This window comes from Brienomyrus brachyistius, chromosome 11 (genome assembly GCF_023856365.1).
Source record: "Brienomyrus brachyistius isolate T26 chromosome 11, BBRACH_0.4, whole genome shotgun sequence".
Lineage (NCBI taxonomy): Eukaryota > Metazoa > Chordata > Actinopteri > Osteoglossiformes > Mormyridae > Brienomyrus > Brienomyrus brachyistius.
Window position 1 is genome coordinate 7,025,559 of NC_064543.1, and position 19,506 is coordinate 7,045,064.

Consider the following 19,506-nt stretch of genomic DNA (forward strand, 5'->3'; position numbering starts at 1 on the left):
TCAGGAGAGATTTATGCAAAGGGGACCTTTACTGGGGTGTTTAATTTTAATGAAAATGGAAGAGAACACACTAAATTTAATGGGGGGGGGGGGGGGGGGTACTAGCTCCGTGTGTGACGTTTACATGTTCTCCCCATGTCATCATAGGGTTTCCTCCTGGTATTCTAGTTCCACCCCCATAGTCCAAAAAACATGCTGATATTAATTGGAGTGACCAGATTGTCTACAGGAGTGTGTGTGTGTGTGTGTGTGTGTGTGTGTGTGCGTGTGTGGGCGCACCCTGTGATGGGTTGGCGCTCCATCCTGGGTTGTAACCTGTCCTGCTCCCATAGCTTCTGGGACAGGCTGTGGACCCCCTGCAATGCTGAACAGGACAAGCAGGTACAGAAAATGGACAGATGGATGTTTGCATGTATATGTTCAATGGCTGTCGCTTGATTACAGTCACCGCGGGTGCATGGAAACAGTGCAATTATTAATACATATGTACAGAAATAAACTGGTACAGTTTTGTTCCCCAAAATACAAACATTGGACCCCAAGAGTCCATTTCTGACCCTTAAACTAAAACGGCCCATTTACCTACAACTAGGGTACAGTTGGCAGAGCCTTGAGGGTACAGCCCCAGGGACAAGTAACTGTACCCTCAGAGGTACAAATTAGTACTCCTTTCTGACAATGCAGTGTACACTGTCCCGAAACTCCATTGTTTAAAACATTTTACTGAGCATGTCTGCCTCATTTGGCTTTATAGCTTTATAGTCCATTAATTATACACTTTTCATTTTGAATGGATACAGTTTAATTATTAATAAACATATATGCACTTACAGTGTAATGGAACAAATGAACTGGCTAATAAGAATAAAACTAAATGCGACAGAAATGCTTAGCAATGTGTTTTCCACACAAGAAACTATGGAACACAATGCACACTGCTTGTCTGTATATATATTTATTAATAATAACCTCACATACCTTGTGTTCACTCCTCTCCATTGTGTATTTTGTGTCCTGTATGTACAATATTCTCTGTCTGTAATTGTTAATGTTCTATTGTTACAGCCCTAACAGTAATAAGCTGTACCAACAAATTATTTCAACTTGCCTTGGCCATGCGTAAATAAAGATTCTGATTATACCATCCTCATTCTCAATGCGAAGAGAAAAATAAATGATATCTAGAAAACTAAACACACACCTACCTTATTGAGGGCTTGGAGCATCTTTGCATGGCTCAGTGTGCCCTCTAGGGGGTGCTGTGTCTGTGCTTTGGATGCCTGGTGGCTAATGGTGTGCAGCTGTACTGGTGGGTGTGGGGCATCCCTGGCCCCGGCGGCGTTGCCAACATGGGGAAAGGTATGTGATTGGCGGGGATTTTGCCATGCTGAATCTTGATTGGATCCTGCTGACTACGACGCCTCAGGCCCAGCCAGCTTGATCTCATGTTGGCCTGCACCTTCGTGAGGACAGTCCCCTGTCCTACCGGCAGACTGGACAGAAGCAGGACTGCAGCTCAGGTACCGTTCTTGCTTTTTACTGCTGTGACCCGGTCTGTGTGTGTTTGAGTGACGGAGTAGCCTTCACTCTTTCCTCTTACCCTCGTCTGCAGCATTATCTGGAAAGCAGAACAGCAACACAGCCCAACAAGGCCTTTCCCTGTCACTCAGATCTCACCTGACCTGAACAAACGTTACATGCCTGTAGGTCATGTTAGAGCTGGGTTGCACGGCCCAATCAAGAATTTTAAGTGTCACCAAGCAGCTAGAGGAGGTGGGACCAGCCAATCAGATGTCTTGGTCCCGCCTCCCCTCATTGGTTAGACCCACCTCCTCTACAGTCTGATTGGTTATCTCTCTGAGCCAATAATTTTTCATTCTGCACTCTGAACATTTTTGTGTAACTAAAGGAGCAAACAAAATTATTGGTACCACACATCCACAGCAGGTTGTGATTTTAATAAATTCAAGATCTGAGTATCCTCTACACCGGGAGGAAGCTGGTTCCAAACTCACGTCATCACTTTGCACGAACAATGGTTTCTGCGGTGTACTTCAAATTAATATAATAACGTCTCCATAGATTTAATGAAGAACCCTCCAAAACACTGTCAAATACCCGATGTAACACAAAAATACCTTTTTCAGGACGTTGTTACTATGATTTTGTATTGCGGTGTATTAGTTTATGGGCACTACTGTAAGCAAAAGTCCATGAAACAAAGCGTTTACCGTAGTAGCCACTCCATTGTAAATGGAAGTCGAGCTTCGACATCGCATTCCTCACCTAAAGCCCGAAACGGCATCCAGTGTTGGGCTTATCAGCTGCGCACCCCTTTAAATATGCCGGCGCCACGCATGCCGCACCCCTTTAAATACACCGGCACCGCGCACGCCGTGCTCGAGACCTTGTGACGGTGTGATGTCATCGCTCACCCTAATTTTACTCCGTCTCGTTCCGAACAGCTGTTGGCGGCGGAGGGGCTCCACGTTGGAGCCTGGTGGCAAGTAATACTCCTGTGAACAGAAATGAACTTCAGTATGCATGGAAGTATCGCCGATTTACTATAGCTTTAATGTTTTGTTAGTTTTCTTGCCGTTTGGCTTCCCAGCTGTGAATTTGGGTGTATAACATACTGATACAAGCCTTTCTGGATTTTATTACTGCTGTAGCAAGGTTGATGGCGTAGTTTACAAAGTGGTGGAATCGCTGGTAGACCAGTTTTTATCAGACACAATTGAACTACAATAAAAGCGATATAAGCGTAGGACGAGCAGGTGCACTGGGCTCCGATGGCTTCTGCAACTTCTACGCCGTCCACTTCTACCGGCCGCGCATCCCGCACGACTAGGCGGAGCACGGCGGGGGTGTCCCCGTCCAGTACCGGTACCGGCTCCAGTCCCACACGGATCACCCGCATTCAGGAGAAAGAGGAGCTCCGGCAGCTGAACGATCGCCTGGCCGCTTATATAGAGCGGGTCCGGCAGCTGGAGAACGAGAAGTCCTCCATGCAGATTCTGCTGGAGGAGAAAGAGGAGTCCAGCGCCCGGGAGGTAGGCAGTATGCGGCTGCTGTACGAGACCGAGCTCGCCGATGCCAGAAAGATCCTGGACACCACTGCCAACGAGAGGGCCCGGCTTCAGATCGAGCTGAGCCAGCTCTCCGAGGACCATGCGCGATTGCAGGCGAGGTACCGGTCCTGGGTCCCCCGCCGTCTGTCCGTGCATCTCCCGGACGGGGGTTATTAATCGATCATGAATCAAAGGCCCAGCAATTATGTTTGCAGGCCTATTACTTTCACATCTCCTTAAAATGTATACATGTATTTAATGTTTAGTGACTTCCACATGATTTTTGTGCGTTTTGCACGTTAATTGCTGCGATTATCATACAGGACACTTTTCATTAATCTGTCTGGTGCCTCAGTGTGATTTGGTATAGCTAGTCTTGATAACCTGAAACTGATCACAGTGAAGATGCTTGAGAAGCTTTCTCTGATGACGGTGACGTCTGCGTGGATCCTCTCTTGTCAGGAATAACAAGAAGGAGTCGGAACTGACTACCGCCGTCAGCCGGTGGAGAAACCTGGAAGCCGCTCTCAACTCCAAGGAGGCGGAGTTCGCAAACTTACTGGCTGGAAACCGGAGCTTAGAAAATGAGATCTCTGAACTGAAGGCGCAGGTTTCCACTGTAGGTCTTACTTTTTGGTGTATGATGGCTCCTTCTGCTAAGTATGGCTGTTGTGGCTTTTCCCCTGCGATGTCTGACTTTCCTCACAGTTCAAAGACATGTTTGGTATCGTTAAATAGCCCATGAACCTTCACTGGAGATGCAGTTGGGGTAAAGGATTGCTAGATGGATGATGCATTATATTTTAAGAGCTGGTGTTTGTTGCCCAAAAGCTGGTGTTTGTTGCCCATTCCTGTAAAAATGCCTTTCCCCATGTTGGCAAACCGACGTTTCACCCACCAGCTGGAATCAGCCTTGCAGGACGCAAAGACTCAGCTCCACGCAGAGATGCTGCGGAGGGTGGATCTGGAGAACCAGGTTCAGACGTTGCGGGAGCAGATGGATTTCCAAAGGCACCTCAGTGAGGAGGTATGGGGAGGATTCCTCTTCCTACCTCGGTTGATGGTGATGTGTTAGAAGTTTGGCCAACTCGTGTCTGTGAAGTCAGTCATGCTTTACTCCACCGTATGGACATCCAGCCATAAAGATTCAGTTCAGATTTGTTTGTATAGGGCATTTTCACAATATTACATTGTCTCTAAGCACTTTACATTATCCCTGCCCAAAGCCAGCAGTGAGCAACCCAGAGGCGACATTGGAAGGAAAAACTTGCTAGTAGGAAGACCTACTAACTAGCCAGACCCAAAGGGGAAGCCCATCCTCCAGGGGGCAGCAGAGAAAGCCCTAACCCTAACCAGACCCAAAGGGGAAGCCCATCCTCCAGGGGGCAGCAGGGGAAGTTCTAACCCTAACCAGACCCAAAGGGGGGGCCCATCCTCCAGGGGGGAGGCAGAGGAATCCCAAACTAGCAAAGTCCCAGTATATAAAGTAAAATATTATAGCCCAGATATAAATGCGAAGGTCCAGCTGATGTCGTGACAGGCAGGTGAAGCTGCTGCTTCCTCCAGCGGGGGGGGGGGGGGGGGGGTGCGGTCCACCAAGCAGGATCTGTGAATTTTCAAGCCGGTCCTTTAACTGCCCGCAGGAGATCAGGGAGATGAGGAGCCGCCACGAGACGAGGCTGGTTGAGGTCGACTCTGGGAGACAGAAGGAGTTTGAGAGCAAGCTGGCGGAGGCGATGCAGCAGCTGCGAAGGGAACACGAGGTGCAGATCCACCAGTATAAAGAGGAGCTGGAGAAGACCTTCAGTGCTAAGGTAGCCCATCACTCACTGGGCAGGACGCATTATGGGGCCATACTGGGCCGTAACTCAGTGCACTGTTAGCAAGAGATCTGAGATTCATGAGAGAATATCTGTGTAGGAGCAAAATGCAAAGAGGATTCGGTAGTGGATTTTCCCCTGTAATGACCTGTGGCATGTTGCCTTTTAAGAGCACATGTCTGCAAAGGTTATAGCTGCAGTCCAAATTGCTGGAATACCAGCTTGTTCTGTGTTCCTCTGAAGCGGTCGGGTGAGGCAACCGGGCTGTAGTGGGGTGGCCTGGGTCAGACACGAGGAGGGAGGAGAGGGCCAGGGTAGAAGGGGAACGTACCGCCTGTTACTGAATGGTTTGATATGGCAGCTCCTGTGCCAGATGCAAGTTATAGCCATTTATATTAGCGCTTAGCTGATTCGTTTGTTGTTCTGCAATGACTAACAAACCTGTAAATTAATGCGTGATTGTGGCATGCGCTCAGTTGGAGAATGCACAGCAATCGGCGGTGAAAAGCGGCGACCTCGTCAGCTCCACGATGGAGGAGCTCGCCGGCACCAAGCTGAGGCTCGCCAGTCTGTCATCGCAGCTCAGCCAGTCTCAGAAGCAGGTGCTTTTCTAATAAGACCGTCTGCCACCAAACTCACATTGTTGTAGTACCACCAGAAAGACATAAGATGGCGTACTTGTATCACACAATTGTCTTTTTTTAGGTTCATTTTCTTTGTTGCTAGAATAGATTTGCATGCTCCAATGTTCCAAAAAACATTTTTCTCATACTGCACATATCTATTAACCCTCTGTCTGAAACAACCTTAGTGTTAAGCCCCACCCCCAATGAGCCTGGTGTGCTCTCATTGGTCAGCTTGCCCTACACGTTCTGCAGGTAGGTCTTGCAGGTAGGCAGCCAATAAGGATTGTGCTATGAGGTGACCTCACCATGTCATGGAAGTAAGGGGTAAGATTCCAACAAGGCATTTCAGACAGATTAGAGAAGTGGTTTCTGTGGTGAGAGTCAGTCCCTTTGCCATGTACTTTGGGCCTTGAGACTTTGCCGACCATTCACACGCACCTAAAACTATATTACACATTAAAGGAAAGGGGAAAACCAGAAAAAATTCCAGAGTATTCCTCTGTTATCTGGCTTTGAAGTATGAGTGGCTACGGGTTTTCCATAATAAATGTGAAGGGTGGTTTTGCAAAGTGTGTGTGCACCCACAGAACTCTGCCCTGGAGACCCGCTTGCATGATCTGGAGGAGCTGCTGGACCGGGAACGGCGGGCCAGCCAGAGGCGACTTACCGAAAAGGAGCAGGAGATGGCGGAGGTGCGGCAGAAGATGCAGGCCCAGCTGGAAGAGTATGAGAACCTGCTGGATGTGAAGCTGGCGTTGGACATGGAGATCAATGCCTACAGGAAAATGCTGGAAGGGGAGGAGCAGAGGTGATGTCACTTCCTGTCATACGAACCATTTCCTGCTGGGTCCTCAGTTGCTGCCCACCATGATACTGCACGTGCTTGCAGAACAAACTGGTTCCCTCTGTCCCCCCAGGCTGAACTTGTCTCCCAGCCCCTCGCAGCATGGGGCCGTGTCACGCACACACCTGCAGGCCACCCGCAGGGTCCGGGGGAAAAAGCGGAAATTGGGAAGCCGGTCCTCCGGTGGCTCCGGCTACAGGATCACGCAGCACGCCTCGGCCCGTGGCAGCGTCTCCATCGACGAGATCGACCCGGAGGGCAACTACGTGAAGCTACGCAACAATTCTGAAACCGTAGGACCTTTTTTTTTGATGAGGCATACTCTTACCTTGAAAAGATTTTTTTGGGGGGGGGGGGTTTAAGTCTGACGCTCCTCTTTTAGGACCAGCCTTTAGGGGGGTGGATCCTCCGGAAAAGTCACGCAGTTGCCCCCGACATCGCCTTTCAGATCCCGCCGTCATACATCCTGGGTGGAGGAGGTACCGTCACGGTGGGTGTAGGCCAGGATTTTGGAGCATCCTGCCTGACGGAGGATGCAATTTGTGTATTTGTTGCTTTACAGTAGTGTTTCCCAGTCCACGTTTTTGCTCCCTTCCAGCCCCCTGCCAGGCAGTCCTCATTTTACCGGGAGCAAAAACATGGACCGTCTATGGGTCCCTGAGGACCGGGTTGGAAAACACTGCATTACAGAAACTGCGGCATCACATGTCTTGTCTCCAGATCTGGGGGGGTGGTGCTGGTGTGGACTCCAATCCTCCCACTGACCTGGTGTGGAAAACCCAGCGAAACTGGGGGCCCATGGACGATGTGCGGATCGCCCTGTTAAACCCCCGCAGCGAGGTAGGTGTGGCTCCTCCGCCTCCCCCGGACCACCCAAGGATGGGGGCAGCTGCTGAATGCAAGGCTGTTTCCAGCAGGAGGTGGCAGAGAGGAGGCTAACTCGTGTCCCAGGAGGAGGCGATGGCGACTCGGAGGCGGAGCTCGAGGATGTGGAGGAGATGGCGGGAAGCGAGGCACATCTACGGCGACAGGTAAACCGCCATCACCACAACCGCAGATGCTTTTGGGATGATTCTGGAGGACGCCGTCCGGGTCGATGTGCCTGTAGTGCGCAGTCTGACCTTGGTGTGAAGAAGGTTCCGGAAAGCCTTTATATTAACTCTCTCTCTTGTTCTCTGGTCCGTCCGTCTGGTGCGGTTTTTAAGCCCAAAAGAAGAAAAAAGAAATGTTGTTTGGTGTCGTGAGCCACGCCCCCCCTCTGTGCGGGCCCCGTGCTGGAGGTGAGGCGTGTGACACAGCAATGGCCCCCTAGCTGCACCCCCCATCCCTCTGCTTGCCTGCAGCTGAATTGTAGTTCGTGGTTTGCCATGGCATCAAAGGCCTAGTACTGTCCCACAACCTGCCGACTCGCCTGTGCCCCCTGCCCCTGCTGCTTAACAAGTGTCCCCCCAGCTTTGACGCCTGAGTGTCGTCCTTGCTATGCCAGTGGTTCCTCTATCTGTCCTGAGGGCTGGAGAATAAAGCCACCCCCCCCCCCCTTTTTTTCCCCCAACAGGGCCGGATGGGACCGGATGAAGCCAGCTGTGCAGTAATGTAGCACCTCTGGGTCGACCTAGAAACCCAAAATCTGCGCGGCAGATGGTTTTGGGACAGCCTCTGCTCCCTCCGAATCCATCCTGTGCTGTCACAACACAACAGTATTCTGGGTATTTTTGATGAAATCCATAGCAAAATGTAACCGTCCTTGTTTTGGTCGTTGTCTCTGAAGTGTTTTTTCGGCCACACCTGAACGAGCAGGCAGGTCTGAATCACGGGTGATGTCACCATGGAATGGCAAGGAGAAGGTACTCCTGTCATCCCCCCAGCTGTAGTGACATCAGTGTCCTTCCCCCCCCCCCAGAAGCCTTTAAGCACTTGTGCTTCTTAAGGGAAACCCTCTATGCCGGATTTCACATGCATTGGTAGAATAGCTTGTACTAAATTTGGCGTTTTCAATGTACCGATTTATAGACCATTTGAGAAACTTGTTATTCATAATGATATGAAAACAGATGAAAATTGAAGTGCCATACAGGGTGGTCTACAATGAGCCTGAACCGGTTTTAACCCCCCGTGCTCACGACCTCACTTAAATGTGGTCGTTTTCTTATCCTAGAAATGGCTCACATTGTCATGCCGCCCCTTTGCCAGCAGAGGGAGCCATCCCACCGGGGCATAGTCAGTAATGTGCTTTCAGCTTCAGTGAGCCTCCATAAGCCTTGCGGCTCAGGTTTGGGCACTTTTCCATTTGGTTACTGACTCTCCAGCAGCACCTAAAGACATGTGACTGTGCCTTAATTGGGCTATAAGTATTTAATGTTCGTTTATTTTCCTTTGTCAACTTTAGGGGGTTCTGTGAGAACCTTTTGAATGCTGTCTCTCTTGCATATCCAACTATTTAAATTAAAGAATACCTTTAAACTGAATTTTTCCAGTTTGCTGTTGGTAAAACACTCGCATTTTGCTTTGTGAACATACCCCAGAATATTTGCAGCTCATCCTGGCCTTTGAGCCAAACATACTTTTAATGTGAAGGTTGAGAGGAGCAGATTCAGTGACATTCTGCCAGCTTTGTCTAGGATTTCTCGCCGGCAAGGTACAGCAAGCAGTTAGTGGTGGGAGAAATGGGACCCCAGCAGGCGGTGGGTGGGGCTGCCGCCCGCTGTCCAATCACTGCCTGACAGCCTAGCAGGAACTGACCAATGAAATCTGCAACACTGTGATTTCCAGGGCATAATCCCAGCCCCTGAACCCGCTTCCTTCTGTCACAGCCTCCTAGTGAACGGAGGAGCGTTTCATCAGAAAGTTAGCCTTTCTGCCCTTCCCACTGTACACTTGTTGGCAATGCCTAAATGCTGCTTTGGAAATAATTTGCCTTTACTTAGTTAAAAGCTAAATTTCACAAACCGTACAAGGATTGTAATAAATAATATGAAGTCGCAGCAGTTTCTTTACTGAAATGGCAATCGCTTCTGTTTATCCAGTGTCACGCGCTGACATGTACAGAACACTATTTTGTATCACTTTAATAAAGGTTTTTAGTTAAACTCATTAGACTCCAGATTGTTCATTCCTATGGACAGAACACACCAGAGTGCAGACTGGATGAGGGATTTTCCGCCTGCTCCTGAGCTGAGCTGAGCAGCCCGGTGTGCCTGGGGGAATTCCAGGTCGACGTAGCTTCGTCCAGAAGTAAATCTGGCAGGTGCCTTGCATTCCACCCTCAATTTTCCAAAATCAGTTTTATTACCTGTTAAATTTTTCAGAGCCATTAAAAATAACGATAAGTTGAACTATACAAATTTTAAATATTCCAAGGTCCATCCTTAAAGCGGCCGTGTTAAGTGGGGCTACACCACGGTCTTCTTGCTGGGGTCCTTGCTGGGGGGGCATGGCAGTGGTTCCAGTCGGCCACAGGGGAGGCCCTCAGGCCGAGGAATCTGGAGTCGCACTCGCTGATTCGTCTGCCTCCACATCTCAAACAGGTGGACATGGTATCGCAGGGAAACCTGTCGAAATTGGCACGTTAAAAGGTTATAGACCCTCTCGTTAGGATGTCATTAGCTAGAGTGACCAGGTAATCCATGTCAGGGAGGACACTTTGAGCCAGGGGGAGATTTGTAAACTACCATTTCTATAAAAAGGGCCTGGATTTCAGTTATGGGTTCTTGCTGTGTGCTGATTGGTCAGTCTCCTATAATCATGCATGTGTCACTAATGTTAATGTGAAACAACTGGATGAGTCTTTCAATCAAGGAAACAAATCAGTCAAAGCACAAGAAGAACAACTATTTAGCCAAGCAGAGGAGCCTTTCAGTTGTAAAGTAGTTTGCAAAGCCTGAAGTAGCTTAATGTGTCCCCCTGGCATGGGTTATTCAGTCACTAGCAGTGAACAAAGTGAAGCTTAGTGAACTATTTTTTGACCCCACTAGATGGTGCTCTCTGTTCAAAAAAAGAGCACAAAACATGCCCCGAAAGCAAACCAAGAGCGCCATCTAGTGGGGTAAAAAAATACAGCCAATGGTTCATGAAGCATCATTTTGTCCTTCACTACTGGCCACCCTACATGAGCAGAAAATGGGAATGGTGGCTGGTGCAGAGAGACGTGGACACTGGCTGATATATGGGTTACGTGCTTTTAAGGTCGCAATGTTATCATTCCGATCAACTTGGTGATAGTTGAAGTAAGGTTCCTCTGGTTACCATTAAGCTGTTTTGTACAGTGAACTGAACTACAGCAAAAGTGAGCAGCTTCAAAAAAAGCACTTATATCCTCAATGCTCTGTTTCTTCCCTTTTTTAGTAGCATTGTTGCAAATATATTCATCATTCCCATATTTGGTTGTAACAGAAGTTATGACCCGCCCACTTGCAAGTGATTCGCTGCCAAAAATATCACATTTAAGCTAAATTGCTCGCTTGGGAGAGGGTCTATTTGTGCCGAGTTGCATAAGAGTACTGCGTCCCACTGCTTTCCGGAGAGAACCGTGCTCGTCGGCAGGCGGATGCCGCTTACGGTCGTCCAGAAGAGGTAGATGGCGAGGAGGGCGACGGTAAGGACCAGCAGACCCGCAGCCTCCATGCTGTTGCTGTGGTAAAGATCCACGGCTCCGCGTACACAGAGCCACCCCGACAGAGAGGCCAGCGGCGTGATGAACGTGAAGCAGAGGGCGTCCCCACACAGCGTTCGCCTCTGGTAGCGCATAGACGGGGCATGCAGCCACTGGGGACCAGTAGAGAGGGAGGGCGGGTGGTTAAGAAGTGACATCAGCAGGCAGATTTAGTAGTTAATTAGAACGGCTATATCTGTTCACTCACTCTTTGCCGAGGTGGATAGTTCAGTTCCAGAAAGTAAAAATCCAGACCAACCAGCTGAATACTCTGTGACTCTTTATACTCACCTGGTTGGTTGAAACAAAACCTTGGTCTGGATTTTTACTTTTTGGGCCTGAACTTTCCACCTCTGGCTTTTTGTAAAACGTATATCCAGTATTGCTGAAGATGTCCCGTAAAAATAAAAGTTGTATACATCTGCTTTTACTTGGTACCACTCCACGATTCTATGCTATGTATGTATTACACAGTTCTCTGCTCGTGTTGGGCCTGGAATGCCATCGCCTGATTACTTGGTCCCATGCAGCCCCCCAGCCCAGTGTGTACATGAGATAATGTCCATTAATATACGAGAAGCTTCCTCACCGGATGCCGCCAGCATCTAATCTCATTTTCACGTTGAGTGGTTTCAAAGTTTAAAGCGGCAAGCAGGACGGTGGGAGCGCACTGCTCCCGTACCTCAGTGAGTGGCCTGGGCTGCCGCTCTAGGGCAAACTCGAAGCGGCACAGCTCGCAGCGGCCGGTGCTGGAGGCCGTCAGCCAGCGTTCCAGGCAGCTGCGGTGCACCGACGCCAGCGAGCCAGAGCACTCGCACGGGGACAGCAGCTGCTCCGCCCCCCTGCCCTCGTGACAGATCCGGCAGAAGAGCTCCTCACTGCGGAGACGTCCATGCAAAAGGCACCGTCAGGAGCCACTCAGGAGCAACGTGAAAGTGTAACATCTTACACTGCAGAAAAGGATGCTGGCATTTGGCATTAATAACGTGCCCATGTGAGGGAGCCCTTAAATCAGTTCTATTCCAACAGGATTTATTGGGCTTCAACCTCTAAACAGAGTTTGAAAACTGCACAGGTCAGAAACCCACCCACAGGTAGAATTAGGACCAAGTTTGATGTGTTCCTTGGTCAACAAGGGAGGGGCTTGTATTTCACTTTTTTAACCAATCACAGTCTTCATCCTATGACATAGCCGCATTAATTAAAACCGGTGTTTTCTGTTAAGCTGCAAGAGATTTCTAAAGCATCTGTTTTATTGTGTTATTTATTGTCATGGATAAACACACAAAACATAGGAATATGCTCACCTGCAGAGGCTGGACAGAGCAATGTATGGGTGCATCTTTACTTCATGATTATAATAATAATAACAACATGATTCAAACTGGCAATCTTACGATCACAAGCACAGAGGTTTAGCCTGCTGAGACAAACGCTGCCCCTGTTCTGATGCCTTGATGGCTGGAGGCCTTGAGTTTGAAAATAATTTTTTAAAAAATGAACCAATGTTCGTCAAACTCAGCAAACACAAGATGTCCAGTATTAATAGGACCGTCCTTCCTTTACAGACCTATTTCGCGGGATCTTTGGGGCAGACCTACCTGCTACCAGAGCTCACGGCCAATGGCGGAGCAGAGTTGTCGATGACGACCTCCGGCTGGCTCTCGTTCCCGCTGCCGTGCTCCGGTGTGGCCTTTACCTGCAGCGTCACTGGGCTGCCCAGGGCTGAGCTTGTGGCTTCATGAGACACCATGGCGGCCAGGAAAGGGGCCATGAGCCCCCCAACCCCCTCTCCTTGCTCAGACCCCACGTAGCACAAGACAAGAGCGTGAGCCCTGGCATGGAAATAAATCACTGGGTGAAGACCTGCCAGAAGCTTCCCTGAAACATTTCAAAATGAAAACTGCAGGGGGTGTCGTGGTTAAAGACATCAGCCAATGAACGAACATGGGCACGAGGCAGGGAACAATCCAAGATGGGGGGCCAGCCCATCGCAGTATTTATACTTTCCTCTGGATTAAAAGAACCAATCCCTCACATGTTTTTTATTTAACTACCTTTAATTGGCAGACAATGGGTCTTTTTTTTAGGAGATCTAAATGAAGGGTCATCAAAGACCACCCAGGAATAATCAGACATAATCGTAAACGATCCTCCTGCAGGACGTCAAAGCAAATGTCTGCTGTGCATTACTCTTCTATCTGCTTCTAATTGTACTTCCTCTGGATCAGTGGTGGGTTATCCAGGTCCAGAGAGTAAAAGTCCAGACCAAGATTTTGTTTCAACCAACCAGTTCAGTACTCTGTTGCTGTGACTCTTTGTGCTCAACTGGCTGGTTGAAATAAAATCCTGGTCTGGACTTTTACTCTGTGGACCTGGACTACCCCCCTGTCATGATTCTAATTTTTAATTAAGTTTAAAACCATATTCTGAATTCATGATCCAATTTTACAACCCTGCTCATTCAGAAAAGCTGAGAAATGCATTTTCTTTAACAGCTTGTCCTGTGCATGATCAGACATCTTAAACCAAGCGTAAAGGAAGATATTTGGTGATATTATTTCCTTGTGGCACTGACAAAGAGAGCTTATCTCGCCATTGTAAGTGGAGTGTGGTAAGTGACTCACGTCACTCAGGGAAAATCAGCTCACTGATCTGTGGCGATGGAGCGTATTACTCCGGTAATCTACACACAGAGGCGGGACTAAGGGGTTGCCAGATGTGGCTACTCCGCATAAACGTAATAAAAAGGAAATATGGATTATTTCATTCTCTAAGAGAAGCCACCAGACACAGTGCATCCCGGCCACCCCATAATATAAATGGCTGTTGATGGTTACCACGCAAATTTTTCTGCAGGCACCATTGTCTACACATCACAACATAGAAAGTACCACTAGATTTTCTTTCCACTGACCATTTCTCGACAACACTTGCAATCAGATACAACCAATAACTTAACGATTAAGTCTAAATCAATTCGTAGAATAACTGGCAACAGTGGCAAAACATGGACACTACAGTATGCAATGAGTTAAAGATTTGGTGTCAGATACACATTTAAACAGACAGCAAGTGACCCCCCCCCCCCCCAACTACAAAAATGTCTTGTTTTCAACTGGATGCAGGCAGCAGATACCATGACAGCATGAATAAATACCTGAATAAAATAACGTGCCGGTGGACAGTTGACCTTCATCTACTTGCAGGCCCTTTTCGCTATTTAAATGCGTTGTAACTCTCCATCTCACCTGTCTGCAGCAGCCGGTAAGACTCATTCATAAAAGCGTGAAGTCAGAGGAGAATTTTCATCTGCGGAACATCAGAAGCGCTCCAGAGCCCTCAGCTGACTGATCGTGCACCATACCTGCTGCCAAACTATCACAACAGGCGCACAACTTTTTAAAGGAAGGTCTATATTTCAAAAGCTTACCATGCCAGCGAAAACACTCTTCGTATCCCAGGTGCTCAGAGGATATCGAGTGAGGTATGCAGACAGTGGACCTCTGAAGATGCAAGGTCTTCCTACGCTGCTCATATTAACATTCAGCTCAAGGTCGGCGGTGGGAATAGATGGGGATTAGACTGGGAGAGCAGGCGCAGACTAGACGAATAGAAATCCTTTTCACTTCACTGCAAGCCACGCCAAGGACACCTACTTACTATAGCCCCCTAATCCAGTTAGACATCGCTGTTGCCTGCCTTTTAAATCTTTCAGACATAACGGCGACCTGGCTGTGCAGGAAAGAATTATAAATTGATAAATGATTTTTTTTGGCACAAGAAAGGCGATATAAGTACTTTGCAGTCAGCAAGGGGCACCTCAGGGCTTTTCATGATGTCAGGTGCTATTTTTAGACACCTGTCTGAGAGGACCCTCATCTCTGAAATAGAACCCGCCTTTCACGTTTTCTACAGTAAAGTATGAGCTAACATTTTAGAATGGAGAGAGACAGCCATAGTACTAGAAAACGGGAGGTCAGGAATACACATGATATACACTGAGTGTTGAGATTTTGATACTCAAGTGCTGGGCTCACCCAGTGGTTTCTTCGCGGGTAGGGACAATGGGAGACCCCCTGCTTTGGTCTCCGCAGGCCAGCTGGGACCCAACCAGTCTGGAAGTTTGAGGGACTCAGTGCCGGCCGAGGTCCGAGCCGAACTGCCGCCCTGAAGGTGCACATAGCTGAACTGACTGCCCAGACATGTGGATTTGGGTACAGATAGTCAGGATATGTTCCTAGAAATGTAGTGGGAGCAGCGTGTGTGTCTGGGGGGGGGGGGGGGGGGGGGGGTTCAGGGCTGATTTGGTCCCTATCAGTGTTGAAACTTAAACCTGCTTTCTTGCAATCGCCTCAGATTTGAAGGGTTTCAATGGCACTTGAGCCGTGATTTTATGCAAGTATCATTATGTTTGACGGGGTGAAATTTGGTGGTTTAGCCTCATTACGGTTGTTTACCTCTCACGCCATATAAGGGAACACAGTGAGCCACTTCTACTTCATGGATCTCTACACCACAGGTCACACGTAGACCATGATTTGTTGTTACGAATCAAATCACGGATACGATCACTAAGCTTCACAGCTTGTCTCTGTTGCTTCAAAACATTTTTTGCAGATTACAAAAGAGAAATGGTTCAGATTTGCTTATATGGGCTAGGAAAGCTTATGGGACAGGACTAATAAAAGTAACGTCCATTCATATTTATGGTGGGTTTCGTCTTTATGCATTTTTCTAAGCTGAGATTAAAGTGCTGTGGAGGACAGGGGGTCCCGGTGCCGCTGAGAGTGTCGCACTCTTTTACCGGCAAAGCCCTGGACAGCGACTCGCTCCTCGCTCTCCTCTCTCCCTCTCTTTCGTTTTTTTGTATTTCCTCTAATCCTATCAGCTATTCATTCACAAGCTGCTCTGGACAAAGGCGGAGAGGGATTGGACATCATTGTAAATTCCTTCATGAAGAGAAAGAGGGGGTGAATAATTTCTTTGACACGCCTGGGACAGCGGCGGAGACCCAGACGCCGGAGATTATCACAGGACTATAGACGAAGTGTCCAGCTCGTATGAAAGGGGGAGCTGCTTTCCCCCTGAGGGTTGTCGAGACGGCTGGGGCCGCGGTTTGTGTGGTGTCGCACCCCAAACACCGTCCCCCTGCCCTTCAGTAAGACCTTTATTATTAGAGGAGGAAAAGACCCCCTTATCGTCTCCCGAGGGAACAGCAAATGCGCACTTAATGTTAAAGTCCACACTCATTCAAAGGAGACGCGCCACAACCCCGTCAGACAGAAATACCCCCTTTCTTCTGGAAGTCTGCAAACCGACAGCAGTCGCTCCCAAGGACAGATATTGTTCGAGATTAAAATGCAGTGCACAATATTCATCGACTGGAAAATAATATTAAATGTGTAGGTATATTGTCAAAGTATATCAAAAACACGTCTCTGACTATATCACAATACTGAAATATTAAGCACATGTTAATATTAAGTACCGTATGCCTTGCTTTCAGATACACTTGGTTTGCAATTATACTTTAAAGAGTCACAAAACTTGTTTTGATAATTATTTTTTCGCTTCAAAATTGTTGACACACCACAGCACACAACAACAAAATGCATTTAACCCATATGTGACATCATAGGGGGCACCTGGGGGATGTGCTTTGCTCAGCATACATCAGTGGTACCTTGCTAGTCAGGGATTGGAACCAGCAACCATCTGATCATAGGCACATAGCCCTAAGCATTAGGCCTCCACTGCCCACTGTGTACTATCACTTTGTCAAGAATAGTCTTCGGAGAAGATGCTGACAAGGACCAGCTCATCTGGCATTAGGACTCGTGTGCAGTACCAGTGCATGAGGCATTCAGGCCACGGAGCAAGAAGATGCAGGCAAGCGGGAGAGATGGGACCCAGGAGGAAACAGGGATTCCTACCTTTTTAGTGAAAGCCTGGTGACACAGGACAGTAATCAGAGGTCCCTACACCTACATCAGAGACACTAACACCTTCTACCGCACAAGGTTTTCCTTTTAGGGGTAAAAGTTAAGTACAATATGTTATCAGGAACAAGGGCTGATGAAGAAAATTATGCACCGACAATCGCAGTCTTCCTAAGGTGGATCCAACTCCCTCTCCGGTTAGACCATGGAGATCCAGGACTTTATGACCCTAATCTGATAGGCAGGGGAAGGGAAGGGAAGGTGAAGAGCACATGGCCATTAATAAGAATTTTAGTGACGGGGGGGGTCTATTATCATGTGACGACAAGCTGTGCGGCCTTATGGAACCGAAAAGCAGGGAACATTCTGGAGGCACCTTCCAATACGCATCAGCGGTCTCTGCCGGGACGGCGGCCTGGCCGCCGTCTGACAGCTGTGTGTCCTGGCTGGGCCTTTCAGGAGCTGACAGTATATTTAGCCGCAGTCTAAACGGCTCAGCCTTAAACAGGGAGCAGATTAACATGGGGCTGGGATAGTCTGCCGGTGTCAGGAAAGTGCAGCTGGGGGGGGGGGGGTGGGTCTCAGAGTCTCGTCTGTGTCTTATCACCTGGAGGAAGGGGACGGGGGGTGCAGAACTTCTGGGATTCGGTCTCACACGGCAAGGGGAACTTTCTGAGAGAAGCCTAACTCCTGGATAACAGGTTACACTCTCATACTGAATAATCGACATTCCAGGCCCTCTTGAAAAGCACAGTTTTGCTTCACTTAGGGACAATCATTGCTGATTCATGACACCACAACTCATAATTTAGGATGCAAACATCCGAACTCCGATCAAATATATTTACGGAAGCATTACGACATGGAATAATTCAGTCGTGAGCTGAGAAAAAAATGAAGTGCGACTTGGAGAATTATATTTATTTAAATGTTTATTTTACATTAACCGTCTGCAACTGTTCCTGTATATAGGTTTCTGACAATCACTGACAATGTGGGAAAAAAACACGTTTTCCTTTAATAGGATTTCCATGTAAAGGAAGGCCATCTTGCTTTTCCGCACGGTGTAATCTGTGAAGAATGTTATCACCTGGTGTTATCAGTCTCCTCTAAAATAGGAGTGCAGCATCCCCATTTCAAACCGGAGCCCCAAAGACAAGCGGGTCTCCCACGTGACGTTGGTCAAGTAGTCTGGGGGGGTGGGACACGGGTGCTTATCTCCAGGGCAGAAAGGGGCGGCCTGTGACAGTGATGGTCCCACAGCAGTGTGCTCAGAGCGACGGCGCCCTATCGCCTGTGCACAGCGCCACAGGAGCCAGCCGTGGATCCGGTTCCAGTCGCGCCCTTCCGGAGGCATGACGGAGTGGACTCTGCTGAAGAGACTTCTGGATGCTGTGCATCAGCACTCCACCATGATGGGCAGGCTCTGGCTCACCGTCGTGGTGGTCTTCCGGCTGCTGGTGGTGGCTGTGGCCGCAGAGGACGTGTACGCAGACGAGCGGGAGATGTTCGTGTGCAACACGGCACAGCCGGGCTGCCCAAACGTCTGCTACGACGGCTTCGCGCCCATCTCGCAGCCTCGCTTCTGGGTCTTCCAAATCGTCACGGTGTCCACGCCCTCGCTGTGCTTCGTCATCTACACCTGGCACAGCCTGTCCAAGCGACCGGCAGGGGAGCGAGCGGAGGCGGCGCAGGAGACGCGCGGCAGGATGTGCGACTCGGACAGCTGCTCTGTCAGGTCGCACAGACACCTGGGTCACAGTCTGGTGGACGTTCTAGACAGCGCAGCTGCAAGGGGAGGCCGGCAAAGCCCAGGAACCCTCTCCAACTACGCGGCAGCACCTCAGGACGGCACGGGTCAGTCCCGAGTCCTGTCCAAATGCTACGTCATCCACGTATGCTTCCGGGCAACCCTGGAGCTGAGCTTCGTCTTTGCCCAGTGGCTCCTGTTTGGGTTTCAGGTTCCTCCCCACTATCTCTGCTCAATGTCACCCTGCTCCCAGCAGGTGGACTGCTATGTCTCACGGCCTACAGAGAAAACCATATTTCTCCTCTTCATGTTCTGTGTCAGCGTGTTCTGCATCGTCTTGAACTTCCTGGAGCTCAACCACCTGGGTTGGAAAAGGCTGAAGCTATCATCTCGCATCCCAGACACCTGGAGAGGGTACGAATCTATAGCGCAGGACAGCCACTCCACAGCATCCCTCACTTACAGGGAGCTCTCCAGCACCGGATCTTTGCCCATACTGGACCTAGCGGGGAAACACCGGCCAGCTTGGTCCTTCACTGGAGACTGCTCCCCCCTAAAAGGAGAGGCAGATGCCAAACCTCCAAGCCAAGATGATCACAAAGGAGCAGACTGTCTGAAGAGCAAGGCCAGCAAAGGCAGGAGCGCCAAGCTTCGGGGAACCGAGGTCTGGATTTAAAGCCATGCCTCTCCAGCCTACATATGCGGGGAGCCCTGTGTGGACGTATTTTAACTGAAGCACAGCTTCACAATGTGTAAGTCTTAAGCCAGTGAAAACCTCAGTGCCTCTGCTCTAAAGTAAACCTGA

The 19,506-nt window shown here is 49.0% G+C and overlaps 4 protein-coding genes across 8 annotated transcripts in view; 3 read left to right on the forward strand and 1 right to left on the reverse strand.

Moving 5' to 3' along the window:
• The window catches only part of LOC125751747 (homer protein homolog 2-like), a 426,913-nt gene that overhangs the window by 266,543 nt on the left and 140,864 nt on the right, over nt 1–19,506 (forward strand). The window lies entirely within an intron of this gene.
• Nucleotides 2,384–9,447, forward strand: lmnl3 (lamin L3). 4 transcript variants are annotated; one of them, XM_049030964.1, is made up of 12 exons: nt 2,384–3,190; nt 3,534–3,690; nt 3,973–4,098; nt 4,715–4,885; nt 5,368–5,493; nt 6,105–6,325; nt 6,435–6,654; nt 6,744–6,851; nt 7,082–7,201; nt 7,276–7,392; nt 7,567–7,641; nt 7,917–9,447. In XM_049030964.1, exons 1-11 carry the CDS (start codon nt 2,793–2,795, stop codon nt 7,603–7,605), a joined length of 1,803 nt encoding a protein of 600 aa, XP_048886921.1. In that variant the 5' UTR covers nt 2,384–2,792; the 3' UTR covers nt 7,606–7,641; nt 7,917–9,447. The 4 variants fall into 4 exon arrangements, with proteins under 4 accessions (XP_048886921.1, XP_048886918.1, XP_048886922.1 ...); XM_049030965.1 differs by having other exon boundaries at nt 2,386–3,190; nt 7,279–7,392; XM_049030961.1 differs by lacking the exon at nt 7,567–7,641 and having other exon boundaries at nt 2,385–3,190.
• Nucleotides 9,573–14,531, reverse strand: zgc:158785 (uncharacterized protein LOC791214 homolog). Its single transcript, XM_049030985.1, has 5 exons — nt 14,443–14,531; nt 12,611–12,844; nt 11,692–11,887; nt 10,916–11,122; nt 9,573–9,909 (listed from the first exon to the last, which is right to left on the reverse strand). Exons 2-5 carry the CDS (start codon nt 12,781–12,783, stop codon nt 9,751–9,753), a joined length of 735 nt encoding a protein of 244 aa, XP_048886942.1. The 5' UTR covers nt 12,784–12,844; nt 14,443–14,531; the 3' UTR covers nt 9,573–9,750.
• gjd6 (gap junction protein delta 6) lies at nt 18,307–19,377 on the forward strand. The gene has a single exon (XM_048969438.1). The coding sequence runs from the start codon at nt 18,307–18,309 to the stop codon at nt 19,375–19,377; it is 1,071 nt and encodes a 356-aa protein (XP_048825395.1).

What these genes read in the sequence shown, in the direction of transcription:
- lmnl3 (XM_049030961.1), top strand. Translation starts at nt 2,793, where the DNA reads ATGGCTTCTGCAACTTCTACGCCGTCCACTTCTACCGGCCGCGCATCC. An exon ending in TGAAGGCGCAGGTTTCCACT is followed by an intron (nt 3,691 to 3,972) that starts GTAGGTCTTACT and finishes TTCACCCACCAG; the next exon opens with CTGGAATCAGCCTTGCAGGA. An exon ending in TCAGCCAGTCTCAGAAGCAG is followed by an intron (nt 5,494 to 6,104) that starts GTGCTTTTCTAA and finishes GTGCACCCACAG; the next exon opens with AACTCTGCCCTGGAGACCCG.
- zgc:158785 (XM_049030985.1), bottom strand. Translation starts at nt 12,783, where the DNA reads ATGGCCCCTTTCCTGGCCGCCATGGTGTCTCATGAAGCCACAAGCTCA. An exon ending in AGCCCAGGCCACTCACTGAG is followed by an intron (nt 11,123 to 11,691) that starts GTACGGGAGCAG and finishes ACTGGTCCCCAG; the next exon opens with TGGCTGCATGCCCCGTCTAT. An exon ending in TCTACCTCTTCTGGACGACC is followed by an intron (nt 9,910 to 10,915) that starts GTAAGCGGCATC and finishes CAATTTCGACAG; the next exon opens with GTTTCCCTGCGATACCATGT.
- gjd6 (XM_048969438.1), top strand. Translation starts at nt 18,307, where the DNA reads ATGACGGAGTGGACTCTGCTGAAGAGACTTCTGGATGCTGTGCATCAG.